Genomic DNA, 14,744 nt, shown 5'->3' with positions numbered 1-14,744 from the left:
CCAAACACTCCAATTTTGTGTTGCGCCTTCTCCTTCTCAGGTGACGACCAACCCCCCTGCCTCCTCCTCTGACCAGATCTCCTTCCCCTTTAGTCTTCTCCCCACTTCTGCAGAAATATCCAATCCCGCCAGAATTTTGTCAATCCACTCCTGTTTTGCTGGCACTGACAAGGAATGGACTGTCTGGTTGTCAACACGAACAGGTGGGATCTCCAACCAGATACTTGCCTCTACCATTGAAACCCCATCCTTTATTCTAATGGATTTTGGTCACCCTTTCCATTTTACCTGGATCCTAATCCACTCTGCTGTTTCTTTAGCCTGGTTAGAATCGTCTGTCTCAAGGTAACCCCCGGAGACATCTCCAATTTTCTCTACTAAACTCGTACTCCAGAGGTGCAAAGGTAGGCTGAAAACTCTCACCCAGAAATCTTTCCTTTCCCCTTCATTCCAGGCTAAACACCCCATGTCCCAAGGCACCAAATGAAGTAACTCCCCTTCAAAATTCTTGTCCCCTAGGCACCAAATTTTCTTGGCTTCCTCCTCACTCGCAAAGATGAAAAGAGGCTTGGCGTCCAGTAACCTTCGGATTCTCAATCTCCCTTTTGGTTTCCATCTCTGGCTGGCCCATCATTTAATCTCCTCCAGATCTCGTGATGTTTATCCTGCCTACCAGACAGGAGTTTAGGAAAAGCCTTCTCTTCTCATTCTCCGCTTCCCCTGTTACTATGTACAGGCCAGCTTTATCCACCCTAACCTCTGCCGAACCTTCTTTTGACCATAAAGAGCTGTTGACAGCTCCTGTGTATGTTTCAGCTTGGCGCCTCCACCCATTTCTCAGGTTCTGCCTCCCCTTAGACCACCCAACTTTCCCACCTTCTTCCGCCTCAACTGTTCCTCTGCTGTTCTTTCCTTCTGAAACTCACCTAGTCCAGGAGAAGGCTCTGCCCCTTTTTTTGTGTGTTTGTGTATGTAATAGATTATTTAGATGATCTATTTAAATATTTTGCAGTTTCTATGAGTAAATTTTGCTTGAACTTAAATATTTTGTACTTTCTTTGCCCATGTCTCAGGTCAAGAGTGTACCTATGCTTCTTTTATCATTTCACAGAACATTCTACATTTTCATATATTTCTTGAGGGTATGGAACAACATAATAATTTAAACGAGTATACCTTTGTTTCTTTTATCACTTCACAGAATATCATTCTATACTTTCATGTGTATATATATATATATATATATATAGATAGAGAGAGAGAGAGAGAGAGAGAGATTTTCTTAATGAGAAAAAAAATATTCAGTTACAATCAGTTTCTAGTAAATCAAAGGGAGAGATGAAACCTCCTATCAGTAACGGGGCAGTTGAAGGTGGCTTCATTCGAGGATTTGAGGTTGTTAATGGTTTAGAGCAGGTTTCACTGTTATCATTTGCGGATGACACCATTTTTTTCTGCAATGCTTCAGCTGATCAACTAATTTATTTGACTTATATTTTAAGCTGGTTTGGAGTTGCTTCAGATCTCAAAATTAACATTTCTAAAGTGAATTAATGCTGATAGGTGAAGGAAATATAAACAACCAGTTGGCAGACATCTAGGGCTGCAAAGTTAGGAAGCTACCACCCACTTATCTGGGCTTACCCCCTTGGTGCTAGGAGAATTTGGAACCCAGTTATTGAAAGATTTGACAGGAAGCCAGCGAAATGGAATTCTAAATACCTATCAAAGGGTGGCAAGCTCACATTGATAAAAAGTGTTCTGTGATTTCTGTCCTCTCTTCCCATATACTTCTTATCCTTGTTTGAAGCCTCTGCTAGTGTCACAAAACAACTAGATAAGAAAATGAGAACCTTTCTTTGGGCTGGCTGGAGGAAAATGTTTAAATTCCATTTGGCTAAGTGGAGTTCTGTTTGCCAATCAAGGAAATATGGTGACCTTGGCATCATGGATATTAGGAAAACCAACACTTCCCTCCTCGGTAAATGGTGCTGAAGAGTGAAGATTTAGCAAAGAAAAAAAAAATGCCTTGGAGAAGGATTATAGCAAGAAAATATGGTCGTTCAAGCTTTGGATGGGACTCAGAGCCTAGTGTCTCCCCTAGGGAGTGCACAGTCTGGTGTCATATCCTAAAATCCCTTCCGGATTTCCTAAAAGGAAGATACAGGGTAGGCAAAGGCACTCAAATCAATTTCTGGCATTATAAATGGTGTGGGGACTTTACATTGAAAGAAAGGTTTCCATCACTCTTTGATATAGCTCAAAATGAGGAAGCTGTGGTAGAGACATGCTTTGATCAGGTAAATGACAGAATATTTTGGGAGAAATCAAGCAAATTCACAGTACAATCCCTCTAATGACTCTCTCTCAGCTACAGGCAGGATATTGCTTTCCCTCAGGCTAGAATCTGGTACCCTCACATCCCATCTAAAATAGCTTTGCTGGTTTAGATTGCAGCCCTCAATAGATGCTTAGGCCCCGTTTGGCATCACTCTGAAGGACCGATTCTGGCAATTCTGTTGATCTTTTGGATGAGAATGATGTTTGGTCATCTCAGCTTTCAAGAAACCATCTAATTCTGAATAGAAAAATAAGGTCAGAAGCCTATTTCTCAGAAGTGAAAAAAAAAAATCACTTCTGAGAAAAATGATTCTCAGATGAGTGTTATTCTCACTATGTCTTGGATTAAATAACGAACACATGTGTCACCCTCTCACGTGAAAGGAGGGGTATTACGGTAATCTTGAGTGAAAAACATAAGAATGCTTGAATAAACCCTAATGCACAACCATTTTTGTTCTCCTGTTTTGTTCTCTTCCTAACACTCTCTCAACAGCACAAACTCCTCCCATCAGTGGTCGATCACTCAGGTAAGGTTCCATCTCTCACTTCTGTTATTTCACCTTATTATTTCAGTCTTTTCTTTCAAAAACGCCATTACTCTTCTTCTATTTCCAGATTTTTTTCATCTTCTTTGTTCCCTGTTTCAAGGGTTGTGAATCTCAGTTCCAAGGCTTGCAATTTATGGTCTTGTCTTTCTTCACTTGTCTCTCAACCAGTTACTCTTCAATGACAAGCAATCTCAAAGTGGTTACTCTTTTTCATAAATAATCACACTCAGATAGAGTGGTTACTCTTCAACAACGATGAATATATACATCTCAGCTTCTGATTCTTGTGAGATCCTAAGCAATCAACCAATCTAGGTGCTTAGGTTTTGAAGAAATTTCCAGGACTGGGAGGCTGAAAGGTTATTGCTTCTGATGGATCAATTAGCCAGAATTTCACCAAGACCAGAAGTTTAGGATTAAATAAGATGGAAGGCAGAAAAGTGGCATATGTTTTATCTTCTTGGCCAGCTGCTGGTTACTATTCTACGGAAGTCGGTCCCTCCAGTGGTGTGCTGGAGCTTGTGGAAGAATGCAGCAGCAGAATATTTGAAAACAGGAAACATCAGGTGGAATCCATTATAGGAAAAGCAGAGTATACCCTTGCAGCCTAGGCAATATGTTATGGATAAGAGTCTTTGGTCTGCTGTTACATCTGTGGAGCAATGGAGATGCCCACAAAATAGAAGACCACTGTGGTGGTTTTGTGGAAGTAAACAATGGAAAGGCTTACAGAGACTCTTTGAGTGTATCAGACTCAAGGTACACTGGAACGGAATTCCTCCCTAGTCCATAAATTTAGTGGTTGGAGAGGAAATGTCTGTTGTTACCATTTGCCTGGAAATTAAAACAGAGAAAATGAAAACTCCCCGGCGGATTTCAAGGCAGTGGTTCCAATAGGGGTGGACCTTGTGCAAAAGGTGCTAGAACGGAAGCCTACTGAAGAGGAAGTAAGATCAGGTAAGGAAAACCTAGAGAAAGTGGGTGACACGGAGGGTGGATCATTGGCCCAAACAGAAGAACTGCTGGGTTCTACCTCGGTCACCGGAGGGCGGGGGGGGCGGGGGGGGAGTTGGACAGTGGTAGAACGAAGGAAAGGAAGAAGACATAATCTCAGCCATAGAAATTAAAGGGGATCTAACGGCCAGGGTGGGTTTTCGTCTGAGAAGGAGGGACAGAGGTCAGCACAGTTTCAAAATTCAAATTCTACACTTCCCGATGTGGTTGACGTGGCCCTCATCGACAAGTTAGCTGAGGCGGTTGAGGACTGCCTCAAATCCAAAGTAGCTTAAACATTAGTGGACCCCGAAAGCTTTAATAGTCACAAAAAAAAAAGAGGATGGACCTTTTCTTAGCCCATCATGACCCCAGCCAATTGCAAATCAAAAGCCCAGAAAAGAACTTGGGGGCTGGGACCAGGCCTTGATGTGGGGAGGGAAAAGGAAAAGGTAAAGCCCAGTTGGAAATCTCTTCGTTGTCTTTGTCAGATTTCAAGGGCTCAGAGTTTGAAGAAGGCTCAAGCTTCACTGACCTCTGGAGTGAAGATGGGAGGCACAAGAGTGAAAAGAAAAAGGAGCTTTATTCTGAGAAAGAAACACCCTGCTCAGGTCTTCCAAAAGAAGCAATCAAAGAAGGTGAGCAAACACCTGTTACCAGTCAGATACGAGGGGTTCAAAGGAAGAAGAGGCGGCAAAATCGGCAGCCACAGAAGAAGTTCCAAGGACAGTTATCTCGGAGAAGAGAAGGCTTGTAGAAGGGTCAGCAGTGTTATCTTCCCCCATCTCAGAGAAGTAGGAGGCCTTGGCGTTATCTATTGTTGTATCAGAAGACATCAGCGGTTTAGAAGCCTTTCCTTCTCTAGCAGAAGCCCAGATGCAGCAGGTGCCAGAACCATTAACGGTAATCCTCCCAGCCAACGGGGTCCAACAGAATCGGCCTCAACAGGTGAATTTAAGGTACGTAGCAGAAAATAAGTTTCTAATTGGGTTATATCTAAATTTCTTGGATTTGGGGAATTTTTGGGGGTGTCTTTCAAGGGCCTTGAAGAGAAAACAAAAGCACTCTTGGTGGCCATCGAAAATAGAATTTTGGCAGAAAAAGGGGAAGAAAAATAGAAGGCAGTCCAAGAAGTTATTGAGGCTTGCATCGGGTTTGAATGACAGTGTGGGAAGTGCAAGAATTAGTAACAACTCTTCAAAATTTTAGTAATGGTAAACTTAAAACTAATCTCTTGGAATATCCGAGGCCTAGGTTCAGGCAGAAGAAGAATGGTAATTGGGGGTTTCTTAAGGGATAAGAAGCCGGATTTCTGTTACTACAGGAGACAAAATTACAAAAATTATCCTTCAGAAGCATTTGGGGTTTCGATCCATGTGATTGGATTGAACTTCCAGCTTTGAACACTGCAGGAGGAGTAGCACTTATTTGGAACAGAAGCTCCTTCAAGTTGCTAGATAAACATGTGAGAGCTTTTTCCATTTCAGCAAAGTTTCTGTGGGAAGCAAATAACTTGCAGTTTATGGTGATATGGGTATATAGGCCAGTTGAGTCCAGTTTAAAGGAGGATTTCTGGAAGGAGTTAGATTTTGTTAGAGGAAGGTCGGAAGGACCTTGGGTGTTAGGGGGCAATTTCAATGCCATTGTCAATCCTGCAGACAAAAAAAAGGTTGTTCCAGAGCTAAAAGAAGCATGAAAACCTTTGCAGGTTTTATTCAGAGGTGGGACTTACTGATTAACTTGCTGCTTTCTGGAGCAAAGTATACATGGACCAATAATCTGACCACTCGATTAACTGATTAAGTAAGGTCATAGATTCCCTGGTCCCCATGTACCAAGGAGCTTTATTCACAACAAACATATTCATGATGTGGTGCTCATAGCTAATGAGCTAATTGATTCAAGAAAGATAAGTGGGAGGAATGGATTGGTCTGTAAAATAAACCTGGAGAAGGCTTACAACCGTGTTAATTGGTCTTTTCTGGATTATTTGTTGGAAAGAATGCACTTTGGCTCAAAATGGAGAAGCTGAATGAAAGTGTGCATTTCCACTCCAAGAATCTCTGTGCTTGTTAATGGTGTAGCTAGAAGCAACTTCAAAAGTTCGAGAGGTTTAAGGTAGGGGGATCCCTTATCTCCTCTCATCTTTTTAGTAGTCATGAAGGTCTTAGTAAATTGGTGGATAAGGCTGTGGAGCTGGAGCAGTTGGAGGGTTTTGAAGTGAGCCCAAATGGTGCATCTATTCCTATTCTGCAATATGCAGATGACACCCGCTTTTTTTGTAAAGCATCAAGAATCAAGTTCTTAATCTAAAGCATCTTTTCTCAAAAAAAAAAAAAATCTAAAGCATCTCCTTTTCTGGTTCAAGATTGTTTCAGGGATAAAGGTGAACCTAGCAAAAAGTGAAATGGTAGTTGTGAGAGAAGTCTCTAACATTCAGAGTTTGGCTGATCTTCTAGGCTGCAAGGTAGGTCTTCTTCCTACTAACTATATGGGGATGCCACTTGGTGCCAAATGCACATCCAAAGCTATCTGGAACCCAATCTTAGAGAGGATGGGTCAAAAATTGGCCACCTGGAAAGCAAGGTATCTCTCCAAAGGCAGGAAGGTAACTCTTATTAAAAGTGTTTTAGCAAGCCTGCCAACCTATTTTATGGCTCTTTTTCCAATCCCCTCAGAGGTAGTGGAGGTTTTAGAAAAAAAAAAAAGAGATTTTCTTTGGGTAGGATGAAAAGACACACGTATCATCTTGTGAACTGGGCTCAGATCTGTAATCCCCAATCACAAGGGAGCTTGGGGATAAGAAATTCAAAGTCTTTCAACCTAGCCTTATTAGGCAGTTGGCAATGAAGGTTTGCTGCCGAGCCAGATAACCTATGGGGGAAGGTAATAGCTGAGAAATATGGGCTGGATAATAATGGTTGGGGACAGTGGTTCTCCCCTTTTGACTTATGGGTGCAGTCTGTGGAAAGGAATATGTCCAATCTTTTCAGACGATGCATCAGGTTTAACATGGGAGATGCTAGAAGGATCAGATTTTGGTTAGATCCTTGGATTAGGGAGTGTTCTCTCAAAGAGCTGTTTCCACACTGTTTAATTTGGCAGTTGATAAAGAGGTGCTGGTATATGATTCTTTTGTGCTGAGGAGTGATATCATTAGCTGGACTCCTTCATTCAGAAGGGACTTAAATGATAGGGAGATTCAACAAGTGGGAAATCCCCTAGCTCTTCTCCAAGATCAGGCTTTGAACTTACAAACTCAGGATTTAAGAGTGTGGAACTGGAGCAGATCAGGAGAGTTCTCAGTCAAATCTTTCTACAGCTTTATAGTAGGAGAAAATGAATCTCCTTTTCCTAGCAGGGCCATTTGGGGGCAGAGGCACCCTCAAAAGTAAAATTTTTTGTATGGGTGGCAGCTTTAGAGAAGAGCCTTACCAAAGAAATGTTGCTGAAGAGAGGCTTTATTTGCAATGAACTCAATGCAGTCTGTGTAGTGTGGAGACGGTAACAGTTAATCATCTGCTTTTACACTGCAAGTTTGTAACAGAGATTTGGAACTACTTTCTAAAGATCCTAAAGGTAAGTTGGAGCATGTCTGACTCAGTTAAAGCATGCTTGGTGGCATGGCATATACCAGGGATGACAAAGAAAAGGAAAGTCTGCTGGTCCTCTATTCCTTTGGCAATTTTGTGGGCTGTGTAGACTGAAAGGAACAGTAGGTTTTTTTTATCAGAGAGCCTCCTCTGAAGCAGAGGTCATCAACGTGGCTATGGAGTTTGCTAGAAGTTGGCTGTCTATTCATACAGGTTTTAAAGAAGATACATCTGATTGTACTTGTTTGAGGATGGCCTTTTTTCAGGTCCTTCTGGTTTGCCTTTGAACAATATCTCATTGTACAAAGGACCTTTTGATTAATACAATTATACTTTACCTTTTCTCAGAAAAATAAAAACAACTATTCTGCCTTAGAGGAAGTCAGAAATTTTCTTGAAGGTTTGCTTTGTTCTTGGCTGAGTGTACAAATATTTCAGGGTGAGCTCATCTCTTTTTTGCAAGCTGGACCATTTTATAGTCAACTTTTCTTGGTTTTGTTTATTCCCATTGTAAAGGTTCTCATTGTACAAGGGCTGATTTACTTTTGATCTTTATGGTAAATCAATACAATATTGATACTTTACCTTTCTCAAAAAAATAAATAAATAATTCTACATTCTACATGAACAAGGGATCTTATCCTATGCTCTATGCATGTACCTATATATGGATATGTGTGTAAATGCATGCATGAAAATAACAGAATATACAAAAGGAAAAATATTACCTTTCATGGCAGCAGCCTTGGTTACAGATTTCGACTCTTCATTTGCATCCTGCATACATCATTTGCAGAACATTAAAAAATGATCCAGTAACATACTTGATTACAAGGCTACCAAAGCAAAGGATTTGATGTTGAGAACACCGGTGAGACTGTTGAGCAGATCGGTGAAACCATCGATGTCAGGTGCAGAGAGATAGGGTTTTGGCTTTGGAGTTAGGAAACTGACAGAGTGGACTTAAACTGGCATATAAGCTCCGGCACATACCGACACATACAGTATTACAGTGATACGTACAGCAGCCTTAGCCTTTCTTTTTTAGGCATTTAGTTTGGTAAGCCAATTAAAGCAACCAATTGCATGCAAAATTGGTTTAACAGTTTTATATGCATGTCGGTGGTTTTAGTTGGCCAAATAGACAAAACCAATAGTCTCGACTCATTTGGTACAAGTGGGGCCGTACCAAACCAACCCATGTACAGCTCTAGCATCCAAGGAGAAATGAAAATAAGAATAATTTTTTTCGAAGAATAAAGATAAAATTTTATTAAAAAAAGAGATACATCAGGGAGGAGATAAGATATCACCGAAGGAAGGAAAGCAAGTGTCAAGCTTTGGTTGCAAATCATTTAAAGCCACAATTAGAATACTTCATTTCAACTCAAAGGGAGAATACTTGGATGGGGAATTGGTGAATTTTAGACATATTCGAAACATCAAAAAATAGAATCTTAGAGATCTTTCCCAGTACATGTACACCATAACAGAAAGGGGTAGCTAAGCATAAAAATAGACATCTTGAGCTGGTAAGAATATTTCTATAAAATTCCTATTCACCTACATTTTAGGTGGAAGCTGCAAGCACTATGGTGTATCTTGTAAATCTTCTTCCTGCCTCTGTACTTGGTAATTCCTCTCCTTTCTAGTGTTTGTTCCATTGGCATTCTGACTTTTTTTTATCAGTAGAAAGTAATTTCATTAATGCAACTTCAAGATTACAAGCAGATGGGTGTAAAATCCACCCCAAAAGAACAAGAATTCACAGATTGGCCCAGAACAACTGTTGTCTTAAGGCCCCTTGTTTGGCTAGAGTGTTTGTCACCTTATTTTCTGTTCTCACCCATTTAAAGGAAACATTTAGCCCCCTTATTAAGTTCTCAATCTCCCTAAATTTGTGCCAAAAAACCCCAAGGGATTTGGGTATTGCCTCCTGTCCAAGAGATGACCACCAGAGAGTCCCCTTCCACTTCTAGATTGTGGAAACCAATCTGTTTAGCAAATTTTAAGCCCTGCAATAAGCTAACCATTTCTGCTGTCAGTGCATCACTATGCTCCAGTGGTCATGAGTACAAAGCCACCACTCTTCCTTCTGAATTCCTAAAGACACTCCCTACCCCAGCCAAACCCATATTGCCTATGTAACTTCCATCAAAGTTGAGCTTTAGGAAGTTAGGAGCCAGGGGATTCCATGCCAAGAATTGCCTCACCTTGTCAGATCTGGGAGTGCCACCTCTTTCCATGTTGTCAAAATATCGTTCAAAGAGAAAATTTGGAAAGCCTCCATAGTTTTCACCCAATGTGCAGCCTTTTATTTTAATTAAATCAATAATTTCCTCCTAGGATCTGCTTTTTTATCATTGAAAAATCTTCCATTACTTTCTTCCCAAATGGTCCAAACAGCAGCAGTCCTCACTGCTTTCCAAAGTAGTCTTCCTCTTTTCTTTGGTTGCCTTAGGAAATTAGGATCAAAGAGGCCCACAATATCCTGGGGAGTCCACCTGCACCCAAATAGAGAACAAAGATACTTCCAAATACAAAGCACAAAGAAACAGGATACAAAAATATGGGAAACAATTTCACCACTGTCCTTGCAGAGGAAACACATGAGGGGAAAGACTTTTATTTGGCCTTCAGCACATCAAAAGTATTAATCTTTTCAAGAAAAACCTCACAATGAAGGGCCTGAACTTTAGGGGGAATAGGCTTGCTCCAAATTTCTTTCACCAGGATTGAAATAAAGAAGCACAAGTGAAATGAACATTCAAGGAGACAAATAGACCACACCACGGTGTCCTCTACAGATTGGTATAGAAAAACTCATTCTAGCCTAGCCAAAAGAAAGATGAAAGTTTCACATTCCAAATCCCTAAGACCTTTTCTAAACCCAAAATCCCAATTTAAGCTCAAGTCAGAGAAGACCACAAACTTTGAAATGGGTTCAGATTTTTTTATCCCAATTTATAGTTGGAGAGTGCAAAGAGTAAAGGAAACTAGAGTTGTAATGGAATATCACCCAACGAGAGATTTTCCCAAAACAATACTTTTAGTCCATTCCCCACATCATAGCGAATAAGGTTTAGGAAAGAAGGATATACCTCATGAATTGCTTTCAAAGGAGAGACTGAGGTTACATTGGAGGCTACTTTTGCATCCCAGCCATTGTCTGACTGCCCATGTATGCTTCTAATAACCCTATGCTAGAGCCCTTCACTTTCTAAAGGGAATATCCACAACCATTTTCCTAAAAGAGCTAGATTCTTCTAAACCAGGTTCCCTAACCCTAATCCCCTCATCTCTTTAGGCCTACTAACATGTTCCCATTTCACCAAGTGGTCTCTCTTCTCTTCCCCCAGCTCCCACAAGAACTCCTTCATAATCTTTCTACCTGCCCTACAATTTTAACAGGGATGCCAAAGTTGGAGAGAAAATAAACTAGAAGGTTTGACATGGTGGCTTGATCAATGTGATTCTTCCTTCCATTGAAATATAATTTCTTTTCCATGCTGCCAACTTCTCGGTTGTTAGAATCGACAGTACAAGGGTAGTTTGGTCATTTGTCTATTTAATTAAAGATGAGTTGTCTATTTTGTCTGAGTTTAAGTTGTGTGTCCCACACTAAATGAGGCACAGATTTGTCTTTCGGTGTTCTAATACAAGGTGGATCAGCTGAGAGGGTGAGACTTTTCCTCTTCTCTGGCCAAACCCTTTCTTTCTCTCCTTTCTTCTTTCTCTCTCTCTTACCTCAGACCTAGAACTGAACTAGTGTTAATCGAATCGTTCACATGGTATCAGAGCACTAGAAAAACAGTCTTGAACTCATTTTTTTCCTTTCCTTGGATCTCCATATCAAAACCCTTTTTTAAAATAACTCACAAACTAGTCAGAGGTTCAACAAGAGACCAAAAAAAGATGGTTGTTTTTCCTTCTTAGAGGTAACTATGCCTCCAGTTGCTGTGGTGGTTTACTAGAAACCCTCTACTCGATGACTCGAAGAGGGCTGGTTGTGAACAGGTGCAAATAGAACTCTATGGTCGGGTGATAGTATAGTGTGTTCTCTCTCCTTTGGACTGGATTTCATCTATGTTGCAGTGTTGATTGATAGGTATGCATATGGACTGTTTTTTCCCCTACTTATGTCTGAATATGTGTGGTAGCACATATCGTACAACATGTTCATTGCATATCTTGCAACATGTTGATATTTCTCATATCGCATATTCTCAAAAAACCTTGGGTAACCAGTCCCAGGCATAGCTCATCTATAGAAATTTTTTCTACAGATGTTCGGGGTAACAAACTTCATCCAAGATTATCTGTAGAAATTTTTTCTACATGGCCAAAGATAAGAGGAAACAAGAAAGCGAGGATGACCTGGAGCTGTATCCCATTTGCAATATGTTGGAACATATGGATGGAAAGAAATAGAAGAATTTTTTTAAGACAAATCTAGGAGTTAGGACAAAATGGTGGCAGCTGTTAGTAAATCTGTTGCAGTCTGGGTTCTGATATCACCAGAATTTAGTCAAGTTGCCAGGGAGGATCTTGGGGATGAGTTGGGGTAGGGGTGCAAAATGGATCAGTACATGGTCCAATCCTATTTGGTCGAATTTGGATCACCCCCCCCCCGATTCAATGTCTTATATATTTATAAATATAAATATATATAATACATATATATATATGTTATTTTTTTATTTATAAATATATAATTTATATTGTATTTTTATAAATTTGTTATATTATTTATTTTTTTATAAAAAATATGTATATATATGATAAAAATACTTGTATTTTTGTTTTTTCTTTATTTAAATTGGTATATTTTATTTTTTCCTTTTAATAATTTATTAATTTTTAAAGAAAACAAGTTGGATCAAATCAGATCCAAAGATCCGATAGGATTCGAATTCAGATCGAGTCCTATCAGATCCGATCGGATCTTTGTATCATATTGGATCCATGAACAGTGTCAGGTAGGATTTGAATATACCCTGATTCAAATCCAATCCGATCCGTTTGCATCCCTAAGTTGGGGGATATCCTGGGATTAGTCTAAATTATGTACCCAATAGCTTGTCTAGCCATGTCCTTCCCATTTATGAGAAACATAGGTAGGCAGGACAGCATTTAAGGATAAATTCACAAAAAGATTGCCATCACTTGATTTAAGGTTAAAAAGGAAAAGGGGAAAAAACTTTCTGCTGACTGACAATTGAAAATTTTCCTTCATTTCCAATTAAATAACTAAAGTAGTAGTAGACAAACAGAAGACACGAAAGTAAACCAAATCACAAATTGATTAACACCTCTAAACAAAAGGTTAGCATAACCTTCACCAGAGCAGAAAAATGAAATAAAAATTAAATCCATACCTGGAGCTTTTTCAGTAGCTTGTTAAGCTTATCAATTTGTTTTTCAATATCTTGAACCTAACACAAAAACAGGGTCCAGGAAATCATTTGAAAATGGGATACAGAGATGCAATAAAGATTAACATATATCAAAATCTCATTTCCAAAAACATCTCTGAGAAAGAATACAGTGAAATCTAGCATTCTTCTTGTTGAACACATGCAAGAACTGATAATTGGGATAAGCCACAGCTACCTGTTTAAAGAAACTATCTAAACCCAGGTCTGCTGAATTTGCTGGAGGTAATGTGCCCATTTCAACATCTGCATTCCTTGAAGCTTGATCTCTAGGAATCTCAAAGGAATCCTACAACATAATCAAGAAAAAAGATGACTACACTGCAAAATTGTAATATTAAAAATCAATCGAAAAACTCAAAGCATTAATTTAAAGTAGCATCAGGAGAATCATGGCCAAGACTCACAGATCCCTAGATTATATACATCCTAATCGAACTCCATAAAGAGAATAAAATTGACAAGATTGTCTGTTGAAGCTTCTATTAGATAAATAAATAAATAAATAATAAATAAAAGGCCTTCTAAATAAAGAAGTATCTTGGTTCTAGAATGCCCATAAGTCTAAGAATCAGGATAAACAATTGAGTGGGTTCCAACTAAAACCATGACTTACCAAAAATCAATTTACTCAAGTGACTTTTAACCATATGGGAGTTATTTGTAGAACTACATTTCAACTTTAAGAGAAACCTTTCTCCAACATCCATTTAAAATACATTAACACCAGAGGGTCATAACCTTTTACAAGCTGTTCTTTGGCTAGCAGTTGTTTAAGTAGGACCCATCTGGCAGTGGGTTTCAATGCTCAAAACATAGGAAGGTTGGCAACTTATGGGGTCTCTAAATCAATACTTAGCCAATAAAGAATCCCATATCCACAAATCAGATTCTACAGTTATGATGAGTCTTCATCAAGAAACACTTAGCCATCATTTACCCACACTGATTATAGATGAATTGACTAAACATATTCAGGAGGAGACCCATGGTGAGCAAAACGAAGGATGTTCCCCAAAGAATTAGGGACAGATTGAGGAAGATGTTCCCCAAAGAATTAGAGCATGATGAGCAAAACATAGGGGTGCACTCGGAGTTTTAAGTGATAAGTGAACACCACTTAAATAGTTAAATTAAAAGGAAAATTCTATAAAATAGTTGTAAGGCACTAGGGCCATCTATGCTATATGGAGCAGAGAGTTGGGCAGTCAAGAAACAAAATGTCCAAAAAATGAGTGTGATGGAAATGTGTATGCTAAGATGGATGAGAGGAAAAACTAGAAAGGGTAGGATCAGAAATGAAGTCATTTATAGGACCCTAGGAGTAGCTCCAATAGGTGATAAAATGAGAAAAAGTAGACTAGGATGGTCTAACGTGCATAGAAGACCATCAATAGGACCCATAAGAATAAGTGATCTATTGCAAGTTAAAGGGACTAGAAGGGCTAAGGGTAGATCAAAAAGGGCATGGGTAGAAGAAGTAAGAAATGATTTAAGTGCCAATAATTTAATAATGGATATGGCATTAAATAGAATGGAATCATGAAACAGGATTCATGTAACTGGCCCCATATGGATAGGGCTTGGATGATGATGATGATCCACAAATCAAAAAAACCCAACAGCTCTTTTTTTCCATTTAACACTTTATAAACAGAGTATATAAAAACAAGCCTGAATATTTGAACACTGGTGTTATAATCTCCCCCCAATATGACACAGAAAAACTACTAGTATTTGAAATTTCATTCATAAAAATTAGGTATAAAAACCAGGACTGGATCCACATGTAAGTCATACAATGATGGTAGCATGCCAATATTTTTCTCCAA

At 39.3% G+C, this 14,744-nt stretch overlaps 1 protein-coding gene across 1 annotated transcript in view; it reads right to left on the bottom strand.

The window, feature by feature from the left end:
* SYP132 (syntaxin of plants 132) overlaps window positions 1-14,744 on the bottom strand; it is a 45,498-nt gene that overhangs the window by 26,355 nt on the left and 4,399 nt on the right. Inside the window, exons 2-4 of the mRNA XM_088944357.1 lie at window positions 13,091-13,201; window positions 12,856-12,912; window positions 8,206-8,254 (exon numbers count right to left, since the gene is read on the bottom strand). Coding sequence (XP_088800483.1) covers window positions 8,206-8,254; window positions 12,856-12,912; window positions 13,091-13,201 — 217 coding nt within the window. The remainder of the gene's footprint in view (window positions 1-8,205; window positions 8,255-12,855; window positions 12,913-13,090; window positions 13,202-14,744) is intronic.

Source organism: Nelumbo lutea, chromosome 5 (assembly GCF_056320005.1).
Source record: "Nelumbo lutea isolate HS-2025 chromosome 5, American lotus-T2T, whole genome shotgun sequence".
Lineage (NCBI taxonomy): Eukaryota > Viridiplantae > Streptophyta > Magnoliopsida > Proteales > Nelumbonaceae > Nelumbo > Nelumbo lutea.
Note: the sequence above shows the minus strand (reverse complement) of the source record. Positions and strands in the feature narration are given on the sequence as shown.